The sequence below is a fragment of the Phoxinus phoxinus genome (genome assembly GCF_949152265.1).
Source record: "Phoxinus phoxinus genome assembly, chromosome: 6".
Classification (NCBI taxonomy): Eukaryota; Metazoa; Chordata; class Actinopteri; order Cypriniformes; family Leuciscidae; genus Phoxinus; species Phoxinus phoxinus.
The window spans coordinates 35,434,754-35,462,497 of NC_136881.1; the positions used below are offsets into that span (position 1 = coordinate 35,434,754).

General features: G+C 38.6%; 1 protein-coding gene across 2 annotated transcripts; it reads left to right on the top strand.

The window, feature by feature from the left end:
- papss1 (3'-phosphoadenosine 5'-phosphosulfate synthase 1) lies at positions 1-26,751 on the top strand. Of its 2 annotated transcripts, XM_079614828.1 has the most exons (13): positions 1-60; positions 723-887; positions 1,701-1,815; positions 1,908-2,143; positions 2,875-3,013; positions 5,020-5,138; positions 6,803-6,916; positions 7,092-7,203; positions 10,255-10,460; positions 14,613-14,748; positions 15,018-15,286; positions 17,404-17,633; positions 23,284-24,049. In XM_079614828.1, the coding sequence occupies exons 2-13, from the start codon at positions 828-830 to the stop codon at positions 23,420-23,422; spliced, it is 1,875 nt and encodes a 624-aa protein (XP_079470954.1). In that variant the 5' UTR covers positions 1-60; positions 723-827; the 3' UTR covers positions 23,423-24,049. The 2 variants fall into 2 exon arrangements, with proteins under 2 accessions (XP_079470954.1, XP_079470955.1); XM_079614829.1 differs by lacking the exons at positions 1-60; positions 23,284-24,049 and adding an exon at positions 26,629-26,751 and having other exon boundaries at positions 637-887.
- Positions 26,752-27,744: the final 993 nt, after the last annotated feature.

Sequence of the window (27,744 nt, forward strand, 5' to 3'; positions counted from 1 at the left end):
CTTGTCAGAGCCTCCATCACTTCCTGTGCCGCATCCTGTAAAGCTCTACGCTTCCTTCTGGCGTTCAATCAGGGGGGCAGTGTTCCGAAAAACATTGAAGCCGACCTGGGCGCCGCCATTGGCTAGCGGACCCCCACCTGCTGTTAGCATTCCATTGACTCCCATTCATTTTGGCGTCACTTTGACAGCGAATAACTTTACATCTGAGGCGTTTAAAGACACCGTTTGTCCATTGTTTATTTCTAAAGAAACACGAAAATGTATAAAAGGCTCCATTACCTTGTATCTTACGTTATGGCCCCGTAGAAGCAGTTTTTGTAAAAATAGGCTAACGATTGCGTCATACCCGCGCGACTCTGTCGCACAAGTCGAAAAATTACCGTATGGACAGGCAGAGAAGCTCGCAAGCAATCGGGAGGACGTGGAGGCATAAAGTCAAGGGAGAAGCCCATAGAGAGTGATAAAGTTGCTCCCGCTGCTAGCTCTTGGACAGCTAATACCCACGCTCTCCGTCTCTGCGAGATTCGGAAGGGAATTATTCAGATTTCTCTCGGCACAGCTACTAGAAGACCTACAGGTTGCTCACGTCACATCTACGTCGTCAAGCTCAGTTTGAGCCTGCGCAGTTCGCCTTGCGATCAGGAAGTGAGTGCTTCTAATTGACTTCATTTCTCTCCGTTGAAACCTATGGGGTCGCTGTGTCCAGTTTATATACTGTCTATGCGTTCAATACGCGCAGTGGACCCGGCACTTCATTAAAGCAACTTCTGCGAATATTTATATCACACTATTTATTTGTTTACCAAGTGTGTATTCAGCAGCTCAGAATGGAGACATCTGGGAACTCGAGTAAGAAGCAGAAACTGAGTAACGCGCCCGAGAGCTGGGTGAGTAACGTTAGCGGCTGAAAACTGAGGGGAATGTTGCATTGCTAATATAGTAACGTACAGTTACACACGTCGTGCAATGAATATGTTTTTTGATTATGGTGCATCTTACCCACACTGTTTTCATTCATAATATAAACGAAATCCAGAATAACCGTGCTCGTCATGGAGGTCATCGGCTTTGATGAGTGCATGAAAATGATGAATGCATATAATCCATTTATTTGTGCATATTGTCTGTCTTAATGCCATGTGAGCTTCTACAGCATTTCTGGCATCACAAACACGGGTATCATCACTTTTTGGTTACTATAATACTAACATGGCTTGTTTTTGGACATGTAGTGGTAGTCTTTGGAGTATAAGGATTTTTATTTTTTAGCCTTTTTTGCATCATAGGCATGTGCAATATGTATAAATATCATCAATCATTTGTAAAAAGTTATTACAACTACAAATTATTTAGTGTGTGTGTGTGTGTGTGTGTGTGTGTGTGTGTGTGTGTGTGTGTGTGTGTGTGTGTGTGTGTGTGTATATACACACACACAATTGTTTTTACATGTAATATTAGCAACACCAAGTGACATGTTCATTCATAATATACAATGAAAAACAATGCACAAATTAACAATAAAACAATGACTAAAGAATTCAGTACAACAAATATAAGTGGTCCAGTACTATAGTATAAATCAACATACCATGTAATGACCATCTGATGTCTTTCTTGAAGTGTTTTACTTCAGCCATCCAAACATGAGGCCTTTGTTAAAGATGAGACATTAAATTAATCAGAATCTGCAATTTGTGCAGGGGATGCAAAGAGCCACCAATGTGACATACCAAGCGCATCATGTGAGCAGGAACAAGCGTGGACAAGTAGTCGGCACTAGAGGAGGATTTCGAGGATGCACGGTGTGGCTTACAGGTAGAATGTTAATTACGTGATTTAATCATCATGGTTGTGTGTGTCCAAAAATGTTCAATAAATCTGAAGACCGCTCTGTTGTGCATCCTCAGGTTTGTCAGGTGCCGGTAAAACGACGGTCAGCATGGCTCTGGAGGAGTATCTGGTGTGTCATGGCATCCCCTGCTACACTATGGATGGAGATAACATCAGGCAGGGCCTCAATAAGAACCTGGGCTTCAGCCCTGAGGACCGCGAGGAGAACATTCGCCGTATCGCGGAAGTGGCTAAACTGTTTGCTGACGCGGGGCTCGTGTGCATCGCCAGCTTCATTTCCCCATACAGCAGGGTGAGAAACATAGGGAGCCGTCTGTGTGTATAAGACTTCTTAACCATGTAAAGCCTGACATATCAAATAATAGAAAAATCTGTTTATTAAACCTGTTTTGTGTCATATTTGATACATCAGGCTTTTATGAACCATATAAGTTGATATAGTGAGCATATGGAGCTCATGCATGAGGAGGAAAAAAAACAGCAATTTTGTAAACTGAGCAAAAATATACAGATTTGTATAGCAGCATGACAACATAAAATGCATATAAATATCAGTTGTCACTCGATATCTTCCAGTGTATCTCAGGAGGATTATATTTAAATTCTTAGTTTAAAGATCAAAACTCTGTAGTATTTATTGCAGGTGGTGAAATGTATAATTTAATGCCATATAATGATGATTGAGAGATGAATAAGTCATTTTGAAACAAACAAAAAATAAACAAACAAATCCCTCAATAGCCTGTTGTATCATATTTGATACATTTTAACATGAGTTTTAAAATATATGTATAGATGATCAAGTAAACCTAAGTTGCTTTAGTCCAGTTAATGTTATTCTTATGTTTACTCTATACAATCATTAAAGATAAAAAGTATAAACTATTAATCAGACAGAAGGCATGTAGTGGATTGTCTGCAATCTAAAACAAGAGTTTTTTCAGCAAAGTTTTGATCATATTGGTCATTTAGAGGCATTAGAAATGAGAAATTTTAGGGTTAAAAGATTTGTTTTGGCCCCAGGACCGCCTGAATGCCAGGAAGATCCATGAAGCTGCTGGTCTTCCGTTCTTCGAGGTGTTTATAGATGCTCCTCTGGATGTGTGTGAGCAGAGAGATGTGAAGGGGCTTTATAAGAGGGCTCGAGCTGGAGAAATCAGAGGTAAGACATCCATGTTTTTTTTTTTGGCATATCCAACTCAAATCATTTAAGTTTTTTTTTGTAGTCTGCTGTAAATGTCCACATTAAATACAATGGTTACTATTCTTCAGTTTTAAATTTTGTTTGGACTTCATCTCAGTTGCTGTCAGATTGTATGGAATGTATTTTTTTTCTATTTGTATCTATTTGAACATATGAATACCGTACGTAATGTCATGCAAAATATGTGTCCAAATACATGTATTTTCACTCACTTGAAAAATGAGCACAAAAAAAATGAGCCAAGCTAAAAATGGCAAAATATGTAATGGTATTTTAATGGTCTCAACCATTTTAATCAGAAATCACTGGCCAGGAAATGAGCAAGAATTGCACAAATACTGTGGATGAAGTGACTCACCACAGAATAATCTTTCTTGCAGACAGCTTTCTACAGGAAGAAGAGTCAGTGTTGTTCCACTCAATGTTAATGGCTTCAAACAGTTCATGAGTTGAAAAATGTCTCCCAGTTTGTTTGAGTTTAATGCGAGACCAAATTAACTCTGACCGATGCCAAAACATGAGCCTGATGGACTTGTTCTCAAGCCATTTCTTGGTTGTCTTTGCACTTTTGCATTGTCTTGTTGAAGAATAACATCTGATCACTCGTCTTTAGATAACAACTTTACTCTGCATTATTCTCCTGTACTCTAAAGCATTAAATGACTTCACAGTGAAGAAACTCACCAATACCTGCAGATAAAAAGCTCCTCACACAACGACACAGTCTCTTCCTCCACGCGTCACTGTGCTAGAGATGCTTTTATTATATTTCTCAGCAGATTTCTGAAGACAACAGGAGCTTCACTAGGCAACTCGTTTCATTGTGATTCATCTCTCCACACACAACTTCCCATATTCTGACAAAAACTTAATTCTGTCTTTGATGGTTTTCTTTTTAAGTAGTGCATTTGCTTACATTTTGCATAATTTCCTGACCAATAATGTGTGGTTAAGACAATTAAAAGCTTAGTGTTTAGCCATTTTGGGCTTGGCCCTTTTTCTTTCTTTTTTTGCCCAGGAGTGTAGATGCACTGTATGTCATGCTCAGACTTAATCTCATACTGGTCAGTAGTCAGCAGGACAATCAGTCCTAAAGTTTTAAACCTAAACTGATTTGTGTGCTGTCAGCAAACTCAAAGCATCCTGTTAAATTTTGCAAAGATCTTGTTTGTGCAGAAATATGTGAAAGGATTGAGTTAGACAAGACAAGGGGATGTTCTGAGGCACTGAAGGAGGACAAAATGTTTTCTCTGAGAAGAAAAACACCAGAAAAGTGTTTACTGGATTTTGCAGAATGATGAAAGAGTGGAGCTTGTGGCCTTTTAGGTGCGCGTAACACTTCATCTCGGGAAATCACAGTTGTGATATCAGCAGTGTGTTCTTTTGAGAGTAAGTTGAAGGTTTTTGAGGTTACACAAAACTTTTTGAGCAAACGAGAGGTGATTAATCACATCACAACCCTCTTGGTTTCCGGAAGAATCTGGAAATCAGCTTCCTATGATTCTTGGAAAGCAGGTTTCTGGTAGGAATTGCTCAAGGAGACACATGACTCGCTCTTGACTGTAACTCTGTGACTCAGTGTTTCCTGTTATTTTTCTTCAATTACATTTTTATTGCTGTGGACCTGCAAATTCAGTAACGGACAATCAGAAGAAGAGTGACACAGGAAACACTGCTGTGAACGTTGAAAGTTACTCGCATTAATCTGAAAGTTGCTAACATCTTGTGATGAGAATGAGGGATTTTTATAGCAGGAAGTGTCTTATTCACATGCGCATATTAACTGATACATTATTATACAGTGGAGGAAAAATGTGAAATCCTTCCAGCATTGCTGAGGACTTCACTGTTTTCAGTCCCATTGAATGAAAAACTGTTTTCAAGAAGTGCATCCCGAGCATGTCTGTTTCTGCTGATGAATGGATTGGCGTTGTAATATAACCGTTTACTCGTGTTGTCCTCAGGGTTCACAGGAATAGACTCTGAGTATGAGAAGCCAGAGGCCCCTGAACTGGTACTAAAGACCGATTCTTGCAGTGTGAACGAGTGCATCCAGCAGCTCCTGGACCTCCTGCAGGAGAGGGTATGGTCACTCCATTCATTCATGATAAACTGAGTTCTGTTTGAAACTATTTGAGAGTTTGTAATCTAAATGTCTGATTGTTGCAAGCGGTAAAACATCTCTCGCTGCAGAAGTTTTTCTCATTTACATGCACTTGTATATACTGATATCAATTGGAATATGGCAATATTACGATTATTATCAAGGCATGTAACTGCCACAGTCTGATTGGCTGAATCAGTTTTTGCTACCCCTGGAATATGCCTGTTTTATTTGGTAATCTGTTGCATGTAAACACCTTTTACAAAATCCACTGAAAGAAGATAATAACTGTTTTGTATTTTAAAAATGTATTTTATTCCTGTGACGCAAAGCTGCTTTTCAGCATCATTTCTTCAGTGTCACATGATCCTTCAGAAACCATTCTAATGATGATTTGGTGCTCAAGAAACATTTCTGACTATTATCAGTCTTGAAAAAACTTGGTCTGCTTAATATTTTTGTGGAAACCATGATTCTTTGATGAATAATCTTTTTTTGCTTTACTGTCACTTTTTATGAATTTAATGTGTCCTTGCTGAATAAATGTAGTAATTTCTGGAATGAAAAGGAGACCGATAAAACAAAACTCAACACTCCATTCCATGGCGTTTTTTGTGAAAAACTAGTAATAAAACTGAGCATACTGAATAACCAATGGCAGCATCTTGAAATTCCCAGGAAATAACAGTGGGAATAGAGAGCCTAAGTCCCTCCCCTCCGCTTCCGGCTCATGGGACCTTATTTCAGAAAATATATGTATGGTAGTCAATGGCAAGAGACAACTTATCTTTTTATTCCGTCTGAACTGTGCCCTGAATTACACATAGGATGTTTGTCAATTTAAAAGATAATTATGAAAGTCAAGAAAGTCGCAGTTTGTCATAAAACAGAAACGTAACATTTAGTTAAATGAACTACATCTCTCGTCTCGCACTATACGTCACCGTTGCTCGTATGTGTGCAGTCTGGTACAAAACACTCGGGCATGATGGCGTAACGTTACGATTATGATGTGAGACTATAGAAAAAATGACAGACGTTAGCTTCAGTAAAGTTAGCTTCATTCATTGAGTGAAAAGGTATGACGTCACATGTGCACCTTTGGGTTTGTAGTCTTTGTAATTACGTATTTTCACAGTCTTATACCTCAACAGTTTTACATCAAACTGCGACTTTCTTGGCTTTACAATGTATCTTTTAAATTGACATGTGTAATTCAGGGCACAATTCAAACGAGATCAAAATATTTGTTGTCTCTCGCCATTGACTACCACACAATATTTTTCCGAAATAAGGTCCCATGGTGGTCAACCGGAAGGGGAGGGACTTAGGCTCTCTATAGAAAAAGCATGTGTAGATCATAATATTTAGAACAACCATGTAAACAGGAATATTCTGTAAACTTGTATTCCGAATATGGCTACAAACCGAAATGGTGTTTGATGTCTCAATAGAGTCATTGTCACATTAGATGATGGGGTTATTCGTTTGCACTCTTGTTAACAAACTTTGGCATCCTTATTTCATAATTGAAGGACATTTTTTAACACACAAAATGTTGCAACTTTGCTTATCTAGATGCTTTCATCATACTTTGATCTAATTGACAGACGTCTCTGTGATAATGTCTTCACCTTCTGTAGGACATCGTGCCTGTGGACGCGTCCTATGAGGTCAAGGAGCTCTACGTGCCTGAGAACAAGCTGGACTTGGCCAAGGCTGATGCAGAGACTCTTCCAGCGGTGGAGATAACCAAGGTATCTTCACTCCTCGACTGCCACTCAAATTCAGCCTCCTTCAGATGGCCTGCAAATCCATTTAGACTATTGGCTGTTATGAACTTGAAACATTGGTGTTAAACAATCTAAAACATGTCTTTTCAGTGCTGGTGGAGTTTAAAAGCTAATGTCTGTTCTCTGATTGGTTGGCTAGGTGGACATGCAGTGGGTTCAGGTGCTGGCTGAGGGCTGGGCTACTCCTCTGAACGGCTTCATGAGGGAGAGAGAGTTCCTACAGTGTCTTCACTTCAACTGTCTGCTCGATGGTAAACGCATAATTTAACACTAACACTGTCTTCTCTTGGCTTACCTTTAGGCTTGGATATCTTTTTATGTGCTGTGTTTTCTAAATGCAACACCAGATGGCGACATTAGACAGTGCAATGCACTTTTTTTCCCTAGTAGCCGCTAGAAGAGAAGTGATTTTAGACATAATTTCCTTAATTTTTTTACTTAAAAATATATATTTTTTTTATACAGATTTAATTGTTTAAACTAGTTAATCGTGATGACAGAGTGGAAACGCATGTTTAGAAATATTTTGTACATTAATGAAAAATAAAGATCTTATAGGTACAGTACTTCTTCAGGCTCATAAAGACATAGTTCACTCCAAAATATGGCTCCCCTCATAGCGTTCCCAACCAATAAGACTTTGGTGAATCTTTGAAACACAATTTTGTTTTTTATATTTTTAATGAAACCACGACTCATATGGATTTGTTTTACAACACATTTTTAAAGGGCACCTATTATGACATTTAAAATGTTCCTAATGTTGTTGTGGGAGTCCCCAACAACAGTTTTACATGAATGCAATGACAAAAAACACTTTTGTTTTCGTATAATATGCATTTATTTTTACCTGATTTGCTCACCGACTCCCAAATGATTCGTTCAACGACTCCTTTTTCAAACCCCTCCTTTGCGCGACGCTAATCTGCGGTGATTGGTCAGATGACCCAGCAGTGTTTACAGAGATAATACTTATTTTTAACACGGAGTACAATGATGCTTTTATCAATTAAATTGTATTATAATAATGATTATAGTCCACTGCTTTATAGTTTGTAGTAAAAAACGAAAAATAAGATAAAGAATGTAATGTTATGTTAACGAGCATAGCCCAGAGTTCATATTGTAAAAGCACAATCAGTCTTTGTTTGCGTTAGCCCGATGCATAAACATAACGTTTTTACAAAAAAAAAAAAATGCAGTTACGTTACTACGAGGTATTATTCTATTCTTAAAGACAACTCCGAAAACAACGACAAACACTTCACATATCTCAATACAATTGTCATTGAAGACCTAGAAGCTAAACGGTGCTTACACAACAAACAAAATTTTTATTAAGCATGCTACATAAAATATAAAAGCAAAAATTATTAATAACACTTACAGGTTGTGATACGGAGGAGGAAGCTGATGCAAATACACTTGGAACTGAACCTTCCTTCAATATCAGCCAGCTCGCGAATCCCAGTTTGATTGTATTTAAAAAGCAATCGTCTTCAAAATGACGCGAACAAAGCACAAGGCTCGGACTAAACTTCTGTGGTATAGTTATATGAATTGTAGCCACTTAGTCTTCAAATGCTCCTCCTTGGGCAGATGAAAAAAGTTTGCTTTTGACTCGCACTTCAGAACACAGCGTCTCGTCGCCATGATATTTTCCCTGGCCTTGGAACCATAGACAGTATGCTTGGAACGCAATAAGTGGGCGTATCGTATTCAAATAACTTGACAAGTTGACGTCATCTAGTCAAAGAAAAAGCTTCGGTCTTCTAACGATTCATAAAAATGACTCCGAGTCGACTCTCACTTTTGAAAGACAATAACTTTATATACGGTGCACTTTCATATTTCAAACTTTGCAGGATGTTTTTGTTCACCTAGATCTATGTTACACACTACATGAAAGGTACATTTCAAAATTCCATAATAGGTGCCCTTTAAATCTTTAGTTTTGGTTACCTGGACTTTCAATGGAAAGACAGAAACTCCAGTTGCAATTTATTTTACAGTATGAGCACTTATGTGTACTTGCCTAAGAAAGTACTGGTTAATATAAGGTAACTACATGGGTTAGGTTTAGGGGTACGTTATTACCCAGTTATTGTAATGACTATAATAAGAACATTGTGTGTACATGGGGAACAGGACTGTAAAATAAAAATAAAGTGCTACTGAAACTCCTCAGGATCTTATGGATTTGGTACAACATGAAGGTGAGTAAATAATGACAGGATTTTAATTTGTGGGTGAACTATGATAGACCACCAACATAAGGTGAACAAGCTATTAGTAATAATCTAATATTTCAGTGTTTCTGGGTCAAGACAGGCAAACCTCTTGGAATGGGTGTCCTTTCACAAATAAACAAAATTTAAGCGAGGGAATCTTAAGGCTCTGCGAGTGGATTTTAAATGACAATTAGTGGTAGAAATAAGAGTTATTATAATTTTAATGGAGGGCTTTTGGGTTAGGTTGATCACATGCTTTCAAGGATGTTTGGGCTTTTTAGAAACAGGATCGTCTACAATAAAAAGTCGGCATCCCTTTTGACTACGAGAACAACAAATGTGTGAATGGCTTTTTAAACCATGACATGTTCCTCGCACTTATAAAACTGGGTAATTACGGCAATTTCCCACATCATGCTTGAGTTTCCAAAAAGTGTCAATTTAGTTTTACGACCTCGTAATGCTCTGCCGTGTGTTGTCTTGCCTAGTATTCAAATTTGTGTTCATGGTATGCATTGACACTCACACCTATTAAGATAAAAAAGTGGGCCTAGTAGACGCGTGACTTTGGATATTACAGAAATACAGCCAGAGAAAGTCGTTAGTAGTTCATGCATTACATCATCAGCGTCATTAGACTTGATTACTGTACATCACACCTTGTGTTATTATTATTTTGATCCTTACAATACGCCCAATTGGACTCTCGTTGGACCAGACTGGCGTCTTTATGAATATAATGGACAGATTTGTGCATCTTACTGCCTGATAATTTGGATTGAGCTGAAATGGGACACTCACAGGGCCCTTTCTTATGGAAAACAGCTGTTTCTGCTATGATGTCGGTGTGTTTTATTCTGAAAATGGATTTTAAAAGCTTCCCGCTCATATTGCTTTAATCAAGGTGTAGGACCTCTTACTTTCTTAGAAAACTCACCGCTTTGACATTCAGAGTTCTTTCCCTTATCTTGCCCCATAGATCCTTAACTGTTCCCCTTTAGCCCTTTCAAAGCTGTCAATTTCTCAAAGGTTGTTTGATGTATGTGCCGTGCATCTGACCTCTGTTCGTAGGCGGGGTTATTAACCTGTCGGTCCCGGTGGTCCTCCCCGTCTCAAGCTCCGACAAAGAGCGTCTGGACGGCAGCACCGCGTTCGCGCTGGCCTACGGTGGACGGAGAGTTGCCATCCTGCGAAACCCAGAGTTCTACGAGCACCGCAAGGAAGAGCGTTGTTCCCGGCAGTGGGGCACCACCTGCAAGGATCATCCATACATCAAGGTCAGAGGTCAAATATGGCCAAAAACCTGCATGTTTAGTAGATTATGAACACTGTGTCCTAACTAGGCAGCATGTCCGGCAACAAGAAAGCGGAAGATCTGCGTGACCCAACACTGTAACAGCCAATTAGAGCATAATTGATTGATTTTTATTTATTCTTTGTTCACACTGTGTCGTAATTACTGTAATTACTGGATCAGCCTCAGAGCTGTTCACATCCTCGGAATTATGCGTTTCTATGGCAACACTGTTAACGCCAAAATTAATCTCTGTAACTTGACTTATCAGTAGACAACCACAATACAACACATTATGCAAATGCCATATTAATAAATGTAGTTTATTTAGCGGGACATGAGATGGTTATTCCAACTCTGCTAGCAACTTTAAAATTGATTGTATGTCTGTCGTTTTGTTTTCAAATTTATCTTTTATTATTAATAGATTTACAAAAGTTAAGTTTTTAAAAAGAATGACACACTAACAGAGGTTAGTGTGGAATGAAAAGGGACCCAGAACAGACCCCTGAGGCTTACCATTAAAATAATAATGTACGGTCAGCTGGTGATTATAATTTTTTCAGTTTTCTTGCTTTGAATGGACACTCTTGATCATCTAGTCATCTATCAAAGATTTTTTAACTTTAAAATTCATTGTGTGTTTGTCGTTTTGTTTTCAAATTGATCTTTTATTATTAATAAATTTACAAAAGTTACGTTTTTAAAAAGATTGATGACAATATAACTACATTTTCCTGCTGAAGCCACTGCCATTTTGAGAGTTTCCGCATTGTTGCAGAAGTTGCAGCTCTTTTAAGAAAATTCAGTTTACAAGTAATTGTTACAAATTACCAAAGAAGTTCAACGAGGACGTGAGTGCATTTTATAAGTCGGAATCTCGTAATTATGCTAATTCCAACATGGTGTGAATGCATTTACACAAACTATCTGGGGCTTGATTTTGGACCAATGAGATTTCTTATCTTATGTAAGCAGTTGGAAAGGATTAACATTGCCCTGTATCTAATTTTTGTTTGTCAGCTCCCCTTTCTGTCTTTTCTGACTCACGAACCACCTGGAAAGTCCCGATTATAAGCTTGCCGTGAATGAGAGCACTGTTTAGACTACATACATGTTAATATGAAAGCAGAATCGCAGTGATTCAGCAGCATGATCCATTAACGCATCACTTTTCACCTGTCTGGCACCGGGCACCCTTTACGGGAACACATTGTCCGACGGTGCAAGCGCAGAATTGTGCAAGGCTGTCTGTTGCTTCATTGAATGTTGATGAGCAAATGTAATTGCTTTTTCTTGGGTTCAGAACTAAATTTGATCATAAACTGCTGCTCTACAGAAATTATAGCTCAACACTAATGTATCCTCCTTATTAGGGATAAAATGAGTGAAAAAAGGACATTTCAGAAGGGACTTGATATTTAGGGACCACAACGATGTAGTTTTTCGCAGTCATTTTTTTCTTCCTTTCTGCAATTGTATTTAAAAGAGGAGATTTTCCGCTTAAGTCAAATTTTTTAAAGGTAAAGTCATAGATATCTAGTGAGAAACAGCTGAACTGATGCTTTAATAGGCCCCTGTGCGGTCGCGTTGCCAAGCTTTCCTTGGACTGCACTTTGACAGAAGACAGAGCCACGATGCCCTCTCACTTGGTCTGTGGAAACCGGGTCTCGCTCTCTCTCCCTCTCTTATCTTTGTTCAGTCCTCGCTTTAGTAATCTCTTTATTCCTTGACCTCCTTCATTTCACACATGTGTTTTAGTTGGATTTCTCGCCCTGCGTTCTATCCAAACAGTGTTTAGGCAAGTGGCGCTCTCCTCCCCTCCTTTCCCCTCACCTTCCTCTTACAAATCTCGCCGAGTAAATACTGAACAATTGTTTCCATCTGTAAGTAGGGATTGTGGGCTTAGGTGGACTTTAATGGCTCCGCTCTGCTCCAGCTCGCACTAATGGGCGCCAACGGAGAGCTTTCGGACTCTGGAATGGCCCCGTCTGTCTGCTCGCCTACGGTCACAAATAAACCCATCTCCAGACCCAAGAAAGAAATTGCACACATTGAAGTTTCTAGCAATCAGCTTTCGTTTTATTTAGTGTTCTGTCGCTCAATGGGATTCTCGTAATGAAGTTTATATTCATCACAGTCCATAAACAAGCCAAACGAAAAAAAAAGATTATTCAATTATACAAAAAAAATATACACATATCCTCTTGAATATGCTGTTTTTAAAGTTACATTTACAGTTTAACTTTTAAAATTGTTGTAATAAAATTATTGTAATATTGACTAATAGTATATAGTTTAATTATGCATGCTCATTTACATCTATTTTTACATTTTAATAATCTTTTTAAATGCTAATCATTAAATGACACTTAATGTAGACATGCCTAAATTCATGTGTAGCATTTTATTTCTAGTGTGCTTGATTTAAAAAAAAAATTTGTAGCATATAATTTAAATATATCATTCAGAATTGTATTATTGTTGCATCCTTAGAAAATAGCTTGTGAATTCCATGTCTTTTTTGAAGAGATTGTACTTTAGTTTCTTCCATAAGTTCTGTCAAGGCTCGAGCTGGAACTACCGTCATGCCTGTTTTCATTTTACATGATCATTAATATCACTTACGCTGAAACCCCCCAAAACAAATGAGTCTGAACATCTGTTTGATTAATATTGTTCCAGAGTGCCCAAAATGGGAAATTTTGGTCTTGTGAATGTGGAATATGTGATAAAATGTGATTATAAGTTCACAGAATAGTTCATCTCATTACTTCACTATGTCTGGTTTGTATGTTAAACTCCGTCTGCTGAAGCACGTCAATCAGCGGGGCTGTAAAACCGGCCTCCATTATGTGTGGTAAATACTCTTTTCCTGTTTATTTCGGCTGTCAGTCTGACAGCTGAGTCCACATTGTGAGATTTGGTATGGGGGGGGGTGGGATGTTAACCAGACTTGAGAGCATTAACTTAATTTGCATTATCTATGTTTTTTCCCCTCATTGGAAGGGGTGCAGTGCTCAACCAGTGCTCAATTATTTTCTATGACAGCTAATAGAGTTGATTTACTGTATAGATGTGATGTAGTGCCAACAGATCGCTCACTGAGTTTTTCCATCGCCAGCCTCTGCATAACATAAATTAAATAAACGGCTGCTACTGTTGCTATACTGTGGCCAGAAAATGACAGCCGCACATGCATTCAGTCTTCAAATGCAAACGCAATGCAACTCATGAAGCATTTTATTAACATTCACTGCTTTCAGGCCTCTCCAAGATTGCTTAATACGATCACATACTTGAACATAAAGTTCTCGAGCCACCGTGATGCTGTCAAGTCAAATCAATAGATGTAAGTCTTATGAAATGGTATTCTCCATCCTAGCGGCCCCGAATCTGCTGCAAGCTGTGATATCCTCAGCATACTTTACTGCTTCTTAACCCTGGCCAAGTTAGCGGCTCAGCCAATGCCAGCGAAGACCTCCTGAAGGTAAAATATTAGTAAAAGCAGCCAAGAGTCCTAGCCTGATTTGATATGGTAGTCTTGGTTTTAAAAATTAATGTTCAGAAATTCAAGCTAATAAACCAGAGTCTGTTGTGTCCCAAATTTGGGAATGACATCTTGCTTTTCAAGCTTTCTGATGGTCAAACTTGTGCCTGGAAACAAAGTCGTATTTACTTCTTAAGTTTCCAGACTGTTACAATTAGCATTTTTGAGGAAGACCTATTTGGGTTTCTCAACTTTTGCAAGGTTCATGACATCAAATATTTGAAATGAATACAATAATTTTTTCCTGTTTCAGAAGAACCAACTGTCCCCAACTGTGGTTGCCAATTTCAAAGAGTTTCTTCTGTGTTAGTGGACATTTTGTGGCCAGAATATGCTACAATGTGGACATTCAGTCAGGGTTAGCTATATTAGACCACTTTCTTACCCCAAACCACCATGCTGAGATTTTAAGATTATATGTTCTTGCATGTATCATTTGGCTTTCAGAATCTGGAGGGATTCTTATGTTCCTCAAGCCTCACAAAGAAAGAAAGAGAGTGCAATTGTGGCAGTTTGTCCAACAACATTGTACAGATGAGGTTGGAAGTTCATTGCTGTTGTTTCTGATGGCCTTTCCTGTGGCAGATGGTGATGGAGAGTGGAGATTGGCTGGTCGGAGGTGATGTCCAGGTGCTGGATCGGATCTACTGGAACGACGGGCTGGATAGTTACAGGCTCACACCAACCGAACTCAAGCAGAAGTTTAAAGAGATGAACGCAGGTATGGGACAACACTCAGTAGTTGCTCCTTTTGAGACAATTTTGACCAGTCTGTTGGGTGTTGCAAGTTGCCTTGCCCTCAATCTATAAACACATACATTTTCTTAAACCTATTACATTGGTTTCAATGCAAACAACTATTATGAATTTGTATCTTAATGGATTTTAATTGGATTGCCATTGACTTGCATTGCTCTGTATATTAACTTTGCTGCAATAAAATATTTATGGCTAGTTAAGAGATATTAAACACTCGTCTCTCATTTTTAGATGCCGTCTTTGCCTTCCAACTGCGGAACCCAGTGCATAATGGCCACGCGCTGCTCATGCAGGACACACAGCGACGTCTAATTGAACGTGGCTACCGCCGACCCGTGCTTCTGCTGCACCCGCTGGGAGGCTGGACCAAAGATGATGACGTACCACTGGCCTGGCGCATGAAACAGCATGCAGCTGTGCTGGAGGAAGGGCTGCTTGATCCCAACTCCACCATAGTGGCCATTTTCCCCTCACCGATGATGTACGCCGGCCCCACAGAGGTTAGTGTGGAATGAAAAGGGACCAAGAACAGACCCCTGAGGCTTACCATTAAAATAATAATGTACGGTCAGTCATTATAATTTTTTCAGTTTTCTTGCTTTGAATGGACACTCTTGATCATCTAGTCATCTATCAAAGATGTTATGCTCACTATATATATAACTATTAGGAGTGTAGCGATACACGTATTCGTATTGAACCGTTCGGTACAAGGCTTTCGGTTCGGTACGCATTACAAACTGAACGATTCGGTGCGACCAAAATTTTGCTAGCAGTCGTGCTGACACCACAACCTTGCCCAACAAGCGGAACGAAACTGCGCTACTCATTATTTCGTGCTTCACGGACCGTTTATCAGTTTGGACCAATGTCAGTGCAGCGCATCAGCGCAAGCCGATCTTGATCAAGAAGAGATCCAGTAAAGAAAGCAAAACATTATTTGTTCATCCTTCAAAGATCACCCCCATTTATAAAACTAAAAGTTTCAAGATGTAGGAAATATATATATATATATATTCTCTGGCATTTCTTTCTTTTTACTGTATCGAAAACATACCGAGCCGTGACATCACTGTGTCTTATTGAACCGAACCGTGAATTTTGTGAACCGTTACACCCCTAATAACTATATACTATAATTCCCCAAGACCATTTTTTCTGCAGTTAGTAGCTACTCGTTTTGAGACACCGGATTCAATTTAGCCTTGTAGCCTTTGAGATCTTCCTCAATATGTAAATCCTTAAGTATCCCATACTTGGATACTTTAGGAATTGCTTGACAAATGCAGTGTTTTAGAGAAAGAAGCTCTATCTAATGTGCTTTTTGCTAAGAACAATAATTAAATTAACGAATGAACTGTTGTATGGAAAGTTAGTGGTGAGGAAACTTGCGCAGGGCACATTCCTCCTTAAATGGTGGAGGGAACACTGGATTGGTGATCCGTTCCACCTAACCTGTGCTGGAGGCTGAAGACAACAGGGACAGTCTCTTCTTGCAGGCATCATGCATCTTCTGGACTTTCCAGTAGGAATTGATTTGTGTCTCCTGAAGTGGCTCTAAACAGAGCCAAAGTGTTTAGAGGACAGTGGTGTCCCTCTATGATCCATTTGTACACCACACACACACACACACACACACACACACACACACACACACACACACACACACACACACACTTTCTTCTGACAAAAATTGTTTCTGGTGTAGTGTTCCATGGCTATTTTGAAGTCTGTTGTTCTTTAATCATGTGGCTCGGGACATTAAACATTTTATTGGGAGCAGACAGAGTCTGTAAGACTAAAGCAGCCCACAGGAAGCAGTCGTTCGCCTCATTGAGTTATGAGAAGGAAGTAAGGGACATGCTGACTCAACAGAAAAGAATTAGCTTAGGTAGTGTAGGCCAAATCTAATCATGTGTCCATCCAAATATGTTTTCACTTATTTCAAAATTACAAGTTTTGACATATTGCCCCTATCTCTCTGTCATTTAACACAATTTCCATTTGTTTTACATCATTATTGTACCCCCAAATTTAAGCGTAGGATTGTTCATTAAAAAAAAAAGAGATCTGTCATCATTTACTCCATTTGTTCCAAACCTTTTTTTCTTTCATCAACAAGTTTAGCACAGATTTTTTGTGTCTACAGCAGTTTTGTCTGAGTTAAAGACCAAAATTGAAATTGGATGCTGAAAATCTTCCTGTCGTGGGCACTCTCAAATCTCATTCGCATGCATTTGGTTACAAGACATGCGAGAACCAATTGACGTCAAACCTGTTTTATTCATTCAAATGGACACAAATGTGAATGCCCTTTGAGAGCTATAGCAGAGGGGAATATTTCAAGTGAATTATAGTTATAACAAAAATATTGTATGGTTTCAGAAGACATAGAAAATGGTTTACAAATTGTATGGAGTTCTTTTATGATATTTTATGGTGCTTGTTTTGTCTTTTTGGATATCAGCAACCCTAGTCCTCATTCACTTTCATTGTTCACACTGCTCTTTTCCAAACATTTGTGTTCAACAGAATGAAGACGTGAACTGTTTGAACTAACACTCTAATTGATCAGTTTTAAAGTGAAAATAGAATAAATTTGATCTGTTTCCAACAGGTCCAGTGGCACTGCAGGGCCCGAATGGTGGCCGGGGCCAACTTTTACATAGTGGGCCGTGACCCCGCAGGAATGCCTCATCCAGACACGGGTAAAGACCTCTACGAGCCCTCCCACGGAGCTAAAGTTCTCACCATGGCCCCTGGACTCATATCGCTGGAAATTGTGCCTTTCAAAGTGGCAGCCTACAACAAAGTCAAGAAGGCCATGGATTTTTATGACCCCAAAAAGTAAGTTTATGTATTTTTCCCCATTTAATTTTTCTTCCTTTTTGTAAACACAAAATAACTACACAAAATGAGTAAGTCGAGTGTCTTTAAGGCGGGACACTACATGTGAATAGGGTAACATTTTTAACTTAGCAGATACCTACATTAAGATGAGAAAAAAAAAATATTACACGTTTTCTGTAATTTAATGTTTAAATATGCAAATGAGGCATTATCTAATTCAATATGCGCTAATTTGCATATATTTAAAAAAACTAAATCTGAGTATTGGATAAAGCCAGGTTCAAAATTATTTTTTCATTGTGTGCACATATTAGATGGGGGGGAAAAGAATTATGGATGTCTACTTTTGTTATCCTGTAAATCAGAATATACTGTCAATAGTCTTAAATAGATTTTCGCCATGTTTTTTGGAATAAAATGTTATATAAATCTGGCTAGGAATAATATATTTACAAATCCCTCTGTAAATGTCTTCATAATATAACTAGGTACAAGACTGGGAAGTTTAGTGGTGTATATAAGTGCTACTAAGTAATTTTGAGGAAACAGGCATCAGAAATTGGCATCAGCCAATGAGATTGCGCATTTAGAGTTAAATCCCCCTTTTTACTTTCACGATTGGTTGCATGTTAAAAAGGAAATGACCATATTTGGATCCGACAGCATTGTACAGGAGAGAGAACGCTTTCTAGCGGTGTGTGTGATGACAGGGGGCAGGCAGTGATCGCGGAGCAGCGGGATGATTAAGAACGCCAACTTTTGTTGAATTTATGAGAAATCTACACACGGAAACAGACAAAGTGTAGTAAAATAAAGACCTAAATGTGTATTTGGGACTTTTTTTCACCACAAGTCTGAAAGAAGACATGTTATTGAACATAAATATCCCAAAATCTTTAAACTTATAAACACAGTATTTATGGCCTTTAACTGAGCAGAAAAACAGTCAAAAACACAAATCTAAATGTCAGAGCGCGTCACGTGATGCATCTGAACGAATCAGGTTGTCAGAAATTGACATCAGCCAATGAGATTTTGCTTTTAGGGTTAAATGCCCATTGTACTTTCACGAATGGTTGCTGATTAAAAGGAAATTACCATATTTGGATCCAACAGCATTGTAAAGGAGAGAGAGCGCTTTCCAGACGTGTGTGAGATTAAAAGGAAGCAGAGAGAGATCGCGGAGCAGCGCGTTGATTAAGAACGCCAACTTTTGTTGAATTTCGGAGAAATCTACAGACGCAAATAGACAAAGTGTAGTAAAATAAAGACCTAAATGTGTATTTTGGACTTTTTTTTTTACCACAAGTCTGAATGAAGACATGTTATTGAAGACAAATAGCCCAAAATCTCAAAATTGACCAGTGAAAAAAAAACTATGTTTTTGCCTGCCGTTTCTCGCCTTAAGGATCAAATCTTATCTAGTTTGAGACTTGGACATATATTGACCGTGGCGTTAAACTGAAAACATGAATTTACTTCACAGACATAGTCAAACAGTCTATCATCTTGAATTGAACTTCCCTCCATGTCAGGCTTCCTCGATTCCTAACCGATTTGCCGAGAATAACAGGAAATGTTTTGTTGTTGTGTGCTTTTACCAAATTAAATGGCTTTGCTCCATTCTTTGAAGTCATTTAGAAGTGGAGATCTGCCATTATTCGTCTGGCGCTGTGCTAATGCTGCGGAAGAAGACTAACGAAAATCATGCTTTTTCGTGGCGTCTCGTCTTGCAATTAATAGTGCTCGTCGCTATCGAGTTAACAGGCATTTCAGTCGTCCCTGATCAAGACCATGCAGGATGTCAACATGCAGCAAAACTGACTTGAAAGAACTGGGGACTTTTAATGTTGAATGATCTTTATGCAAATGCACATCCCACACAGAGTTTAAAGGAGTAGCTTACCAAAAAATGTTTTTAAATTGTATCAATTACTCACCCTCAAGTCATTGCAAAACCATATGTGGCTATTTTTTCCATGGAAAAACAACAGCAACAAAAAAGAGAGCGCTTTAAATAGATCTTTCATCCATAAAGGGCAATGAAAAATGGAAATATTCCATACAAATGTTACTGAATATTCAATTGGAATACTAAAAAAAATGAAAGAATATTATCATTTGTAATATTCATAATTCAATAGATGGAAAAGAGCAGCTTGGATATCCTGTGAAACATCATCTTTTATGTTTCACGCGTGTTTTGGAATGACACTGTTCCTCTGTCTGTGTCACAATCATAATGAAGGTAGTTATAATTATGGAACAAGTATTGAGATTGTTGCTTACCTTGATATGTAAAGTCAAGTGTCGTGGTGTCATGGGCTGGAGGTTGCTGGCATCACACCCCAGCAGTCGTTTGGAGGGGGTTGGGGTGGCAGACTCGCACTCCGTCTGAGTTTCAAAGAGCCCCGCTTGGCGCCTTGGTAAATTTATGGCGTTCCGTCTGCTCCTTGAGCAGGGTGTTGGGCCTGGCCAAATTTGAGACGAATATGGATGCTGAGCCTAATTGCCAGCCATCCCCCTTAAAGTCCTCCTCTAAAACGGCTCAAATCAGCCCAAGCTGTTTCTCATTTAAATGCATATTAACGGTTCTCTATGGAGTCAGGGTTTATGTGTTCCACCCCTTCACCCCATTGAAGTGACTACCAGGTGGAATGGTGATAATATTCCATAAACCATCAGTTGTGGGTCCATCCAGTAGTAGGATGCATCATATTTGCATCTTACTATTGGGTGATTGCTAAGATGTTCTGGCTGCTTGCTAGGGCATTGCTTGGCAGTAGGGCTGGGATAAACGATTATTTTTTAAACGATTAATCTAGCGATTATTTTTTCGATGCATCGATTAATCTAACGATTATTTTTCCCAGTCCGATTCGATTCGATTATCGATTATCTGCCCATTAATTGACTATAATAGCAATTTATACATGTTGATTTACATGTCTGAATGAAAAAAACATGAATTCCTTAACATTGCAATATATGTTTATTGCTCTTAAAATTCCAAAATAAAACATTATACAAGTGCAAAGTAATGCATTTCTTAGTCAGAGGTAGCATTCAATAAAACCTTGAAAACACAAAGGCCGGAAAAAAAGTGCATCTTGTAATGAAAATAACAACAACTTGATGTCTAACAGAACAACTTAAACACTTTGCAGTTTGAATGATGTTCTGTATAAACAAAATGACGGAGTATGTTTTTGTTTCCACTGTTCGATCGCGCCTCACACACACAAATATAATTAAACACTCTGCGACTTTGCGATCGCGCCTCTCTCTCTCTCTCTCTCTCTCTCTCTCTCTCTCACACACACTGCGCCTTTTCGATCGCGCCTCACTCTCACACACGTACACAAATATAATCAAACACTCTGCGACTTTGCGATCGCGCGCCCCTCTCTCACACACACACACACACACATATAATCAAACACTCTACGACTTTTCGATCGCGCCCGCGCCTCCATCTCTCTCACACACACACACACACACACACACACACAAATATAATCAAACACAATGCGACTTTTCGCTCGCGTCCGCGCCTCTCTCTCTCTCTCTCTCTCTCTCTCTCTCTCTCTCTCTCTCTCTCTCTCTCTCTCTCTCTCTCTCTCTCACAAACACACGTAGTTAAAAAACATACACTGTAGCCTAAAACCTTAGGTTTGGACAACGTATTATAGCCTACTCCAACATCGAGTGCAAAGTGGGGAGTTGAAGAAAAACTTACGGTGCAGCTGTCATCTGCAGCTGCTCCCGGGTGGCGCCTCTTCAGGTGCTGGTGCATTGCCGTGGTGCTAGAATGGAAGGCCATCTCCATTTTGCACAGACGACATATCACGGAATTGTTTCCTTTTACATTAAAGAATTCCCATACTTTAGAGGACCGAGTGCGTTTGCACTTCTGAAAGTCTGAGGAGCGAGTGGTGTTGCAACTACTCTCCGACGCCGCCATTTTTGTTTTGGGTCTGACGAATCGACGTGCATATTTTGCGTCGACGTATTTTTTGCGTCGACGTCATCGATGACGTCGACGCGTTGTCCCAGCCCTACTTGGCAGGAATTTTGGGTGGTTACTAAGATGTTGCTAGCCAGTCACTAGGGTGTCCTGGATGCTTGTTCGGGGGTTTTATGTGGATACTAGTGCGTTTGGTGTGTTTTTTCTTTATTCTGAATACTTGCTAAGTTATTGCTAGCCAGTTGCTAGGGTGTTTTTGGGTGGTTACTAGGATGTTCCTAAGAGGTTGCGAGGGTGTTCTGGGATGTTGCTATGAGAGGATTACCTTTAAAAAAAAAAAAAACTAGATGTCTTTTTCAAAAAATACAGTGTAAATTTAAATGTGAAATATTATTACTTATTACACGGCTCTGATAAAACTTAGTCAAATCAATATTTAGTGTACACTGTACAGTTATTTAATTGTCACCCGGTATCGAACCCTGGCTCTTTTTAATGTTCGAACTGCTGCCATTTTGCAACAATGGTTTTGTACACTGTAATAGATAATAAGATAACAAAAACAAGGTACGATTTTTAAACGGTTTCATTTCAAATCAATATCTCTAATCCCCATAATTGGTTATGAGGTGAAATGCCGTGTAATACATGGTATGACTGTACCGTATCCCTTAAATGTCCGTCTAGTTTGAACTAATAAAATAATTCAACTCAAGTCAATATTTTGTGCCTAATTTACTTATGTGGCAAGTAGCTGTGTAATAAGCGGGATAATGTATTTAACTAACTTTTCTATTTGATTATGTTTTAATATGCAAGTTATTCATGTGACGGCGAAGCTGATCACATTTAAAAACGATCATGCTGCTTAATTTTTTTTGGGGGGGGAAACCGTGATACTTTTTTTCATGATTCTTTGATTAATAGAAAGTTAGAGCTAATATTAGGGCCCGGGGTTTGTTCAAATGCACTCTTCAGCGTTATAAGCCCATATAAAATGCTTCGCTTGTCTAGACTGAAAAGCCTTTCTGAATGGCAGCGCTCGTTTAATGAACGTGATTGCGGCAGGGACAGGGCAGTGCGTTTATAAATTCATTGTGCTGTGCGAATTTGTTTTCATAAGGTCTGCGTCTTAAGTGAAGAACAACTAATCCGTAACAAATAAACCCTATCCGTAGGAGCCGTTGAGGATTGTATTTAGACTAGCGTTGGAGTTGTATTCGTGCCGTTGGAGGCTAATTAGCTCTATTTATCAGACATTTTGCACACTGTTTATTTTCGAAGCATTTGTTTAAATGAAAACGTGTAGCAGAGAGTTTGGATTTAATGACATCGGTCTGAAGTTTAGATTTCTGCTCCTTGCTAATTTATTTTCGTCTAGAAGTAAAGCCAGCCTGTTTACCTCGTCGTCTTTGCACCGTTGAAAGGAATTATGTGGCTTAAAGAGCCACTTGAGAGAACATATTTTATCATAGAGCTCTTTTTCAGAGTACAATACGTCGTTCCCTCCGGAGCGAAACGTCCCGAACAAAGGAGCAGTGTACAACACCTAGTGATTATCTCTGACGCAAACCCTGAGATTATGTTTCTTTTTTTTTCTTTTTCTTATCACATTGGGTACCACACTGTCCCTTTTCTGTGCACATCTTAAAATCCCCTCCGCCGTCTCGTTTTACCCAGACACCAGGACTATGACTTCATCTCAGGAACCCGCATGAGGAGGATGGCTCGCGAGGGCCAGAACCCTCCGGAAGGCTTCATGGCATCCAAAGCCTGGAATGTTCTCAAGGAATACTACCAGTCTTTGGAGAAGGCCTAAGCCGTTTTCCAGGAGTGCCGAGAGAGGTGGAAGCCATTCTGTTACATGAAAAGAAGGAAGAGGAGACGATCCTGGTTTGTAAAAAAAAAAAAAAAAAAAAAACACAAACACAAACGTTGGGACCACCCAAAGGACTTCTTGAACTGTTTTTGGATGTTGTTCCTCATTAAATCACCGTCGGTTTCATGGTTCTGAGTCTTATGGCAGCATTTTTATATGTTCAGTTCAAAATAAAAGAAAAAAAAGAAAGAATGCTTGTGAAAGGTACATTTTAAGGATACAATACTGTGAACATAAAAAAACTAAACGTTTTATTAGTAAATTATTCCATCTATATTCTTGTACTCTCCCTAGAATTCATAATCGCTGTTACAATTGGATGAAAGACAATTTTACAATTTTTTGCAATTAAAAAAAATTGCCCTACTTGCCTTAAAGATCATAAGCTTTTATTGAAACGGTTACATTTACAGCATTTTATCTGGCTTTAATGCACATTAAACTCTATCAACAGCATTTATGGCATACTGTGAAGTACAGTAGAAAATCATTTCCTCATGGGGGTTTTTAAACGGCAAAAATAAGTCAGTAAAGCTAATAAGTTTAGCACATGTTCTCGGATTTAAAGGGCACCTATTATGACATTTAAAATGTTCCTAATGTTGTTTAGGGAGTCCTCAACAACAGTTTTCCAAGTTTGATTGCATTTAAAAAGCAATCGTCTTCAAAATGGCGCGAACAAAGCACAAGGCTCGGACTATACTTCTGTGGTATAGTTGTATATATGAATTGTAGCCACTTAGTCTTCAAATGCTCCTCCTTGGGCAGATGAAAAAAGTTGGCTTTTGAGTCGCACTTCAGAACACCGCGTCTCGTCGCCATGATGTTTCCCTGCCGGCCTTGGAGCGCAATAAGTGGGCGTATCGTATTCAAATAACTTGACAAGTTGACGTCATCTAGTCAGAGAAAAAGCTTCGGTCTTCTAACGATTCATAAAATTGACTCCGAGTCGACTCTTACTTTTGAAAGACAATAACTTTATATACGGTGCACTTTCATATTTCAAACTTTGCAGGATGTTTTTGTTCACTTAGATCTATGTTACACACTACATGAAAGGTAAATTTCAAAATTCCATAATAGGTGCCCTTTAAAAAAAGACAAATATCACAACAAAGAGGGAACAAATTGAAATGTTTTTGTGGTAATCAACATTATGCTTCAAATTCTGTCAAAAGAGCTTAAAGTATTGAACAGTGAACAATGCCTGGATGTGACGTATACAGTTGGTTGTGCCCGGCCCTCTTTTAGGCGTTGTTTTTAGCTGATATAATTTGGGGGGGGAAACTGTCGTTTAATGAATGGTCTGCAAATATTTGTGGTAACAACAGTATGTTCTTTCGTGTACATTATAGGCAACATTTTGTTCTGAAATCTGGACAATTGTTTCTTGCTTGCAAAGCAGCCAAACATCAATTTCACACATTTAAGTCTGTGAGGTTTTTGCCTTTTGAAAGTTACTGGCATAACTTTAATAGAATTTGTTTAGTCAGCAACATTTCTAACCATGGTGTTTCGATATTTCTTTCCTTGAATGTAGTGTTTTGTTAAACAAAATGATTTAGCTTTGTCTTTGGTATAGGTGCACTTTCTTTGTAGTATTTATTTTAAAACTTTTTTTGTGTGTGTTTATTGTATTAGAATAGAAAGGATCATATTCTTCAGTTTGCAATTCATAGTTGTCCTGTTTGTTTTTTTAACAGTATTGTCCTTCTTTACTCAGTGTTTTTAATAAAGCATTCCACCAACAAACAAAAAAACATCAACTTAATTGCGATTAAAGGTCTTATTAATTAAAAATCTGCACTCGCACAAAATGCACATCAAAGGTTATAATTATCCAAATACATTTGAGAATGTTGTTTTCGTTTAAAAATGCTCTCCGTCCACACTAGCATTTCAAGCGTTTTCCAAAAGTTTCTCATCCAAACTGAAATGTCAGAAGACGCTTAAATCAACTTTACTGCGCATGCAGGAAATGTAATAAAAGCTCACTGAGTTGATACCATTTGTTGGTGCTTCAGTGACTACTTCGTTAAGAGAACCTGTCAATCACAGCTGTCAATCATGACGTCACGTTACACCACCGTTTTTATAGCATCACGTAACTAACTAAAAACAAACTTATTTTAAAAACGGACACTTGATTCTTGCATCACCGTGATTAAAAACGACAGCAAATGACAGAAACCACCTTTGAAAAAAAGATATTTGAAGTATAATTTAATTGTTTAGTTGGTCTCACGTCCTGTTGAATAACACGGGGAGGCGGGGTTTATGACCTATACTAGGACCAGCCACCGAGACGTTTTGGCTTCACTTTTCAGGGCTTGTACGGCACGCTTGGTTGATACAGAGATCGAGAGACCAGACATAATTTATCACGCTGTTCTTCTGACACGATCACTATATTATAAAATTATCCCACCACTTACTGGTGCGTTCGGGTCGCACCCAATCGCCACTCCAAGTTTTGGTATGAAACCAAAAGCGTCTTCGAAAAGCTCAGTTTTCTCTGGACAAAAACGCCATCTCCGTGTGGACGGAAGGCCAAATCTTAGAGGAAAAAGATGCTCTTTCAAATGTACCTGGATTCATAGACAAAGACATGAAAACCTCTCAGATCGTAATGTACTTTCCCCCCAGTTCCCGCAGTTAAACAGTGCCGTGTGCAGCTGCTGTACAAGGTCAATGAAATATATCAGAAAATACACACGAGCCCAGCTGGCCTCCAGATGCAGTCGTGGCCCTGTGGACACCTAGGGTTAATCCAGACTCTTTCAGGAATATCCTGCGTCTCCTTTGATTCCAGCTCGGAGATGAAATGTCCAAATGTGCCAGCCGTCATGTTTTCCTCTGACAGATCTTGTTCAATCTCTCAACTGCGTCGAGTGGGGCTTTCAACAGCATTTTAATATGAACATGAAGTGAATGTGTCCTAGTTACTTTTCCCCTTTTTATCAGTTTACCTATATTCGTATAAGTTCACTTGATTGAATTATTTCAGTCGAGAGATACAAGATAAGCTTTATATCTTGCGAATCTTGAATAAATGTGAATAATTGAAAAAATTATATACACCCAATTCATTCAGTCTCGTAACATAAATGATGTTTGTAAATGCCAACTGCTTTTTTCTCCTTCAGCTGTGTCTTTTAACTCAGGCTTTATTGATACTGACAGACAGGGAAGCAGCTCTCGGTAGCACCTGGTTCTTGTCTTTGCCGCTCTCGGCCCGTTTGACCTCCCCTCCAGTGCTGAAAATGCAAACCAGCATAAAGGTAAACGCATCGAGTCATGTGGAAATCATTACAGTGTCCTTAACTCATAGAGACAGATGAGTTAGTGAAGTTGTTTTTGAAAGGTGACGGGGAAAGTGTTATTGTGGTACACATGTTTGTTGTTGTTGTTCTTCACAGATGTCTTTGTCAGGACATCCATGTGTTCTCCTGACAAATAAACATGCATTATAGTTTATTTCCAAGTATACAGACTCTTGGACCGGTTTGTCAAAGTTGCAGTTGTCAAGCTCAACCATACAACAATTTTTATTATTCATTTCATATTTGATTTGATTTGATACAATATAGTATTGTTTGGTGCTTTAGCAATGCAATGGATGTTGGGTTTGATTCACAGGGAATGCATGAATGACTTAAAAAAAAAAAAGTATACTTTCAGTGTAATGGAAGTTGCTTCAAATGTATTTAATTTTATTTTTACACCTGCATTCCTTATATGTAAAGGATTTTGGAAACACGATTTAAATGTTTGTTGCACTGTAAAAATATTTTCATGATTTGTTATCACAACTTTTTATCTTTTGTCAAATCAACTTTGATAACTGATGTGGTGAAGATAACATACTATTTTGAGTTTCTGTTTATTATACCATTCTTCTTCATTGTATTAACTCAATTTTAATTACAACGAACTCAATTTTAAGGCAAAAAGGTAACTTGCTTTAAAGGATAATTCCGGTATTTAACACCTTGAGTCTATATTGTAGTTTGTTTTGGATGAACAAGAGTGGTGGACAACATTTTTTTGACAATGGTTCCTCTCTCGAGTTTTTGACTATAAAAGAATTGGCCATGGACCCATTTAACATTGGAGTCAATGGGCATGTCCGAAAAATGTCATTATAACAACCTTTAACATTAGTTTTCAAAACTGTGCAACTCACCGAGTGATTAGTGATGTTAGTTGATGTTCCAGAAACAAAAAGTGTTGCGAAATACAGTTTCTGTCTTGTTTTATTC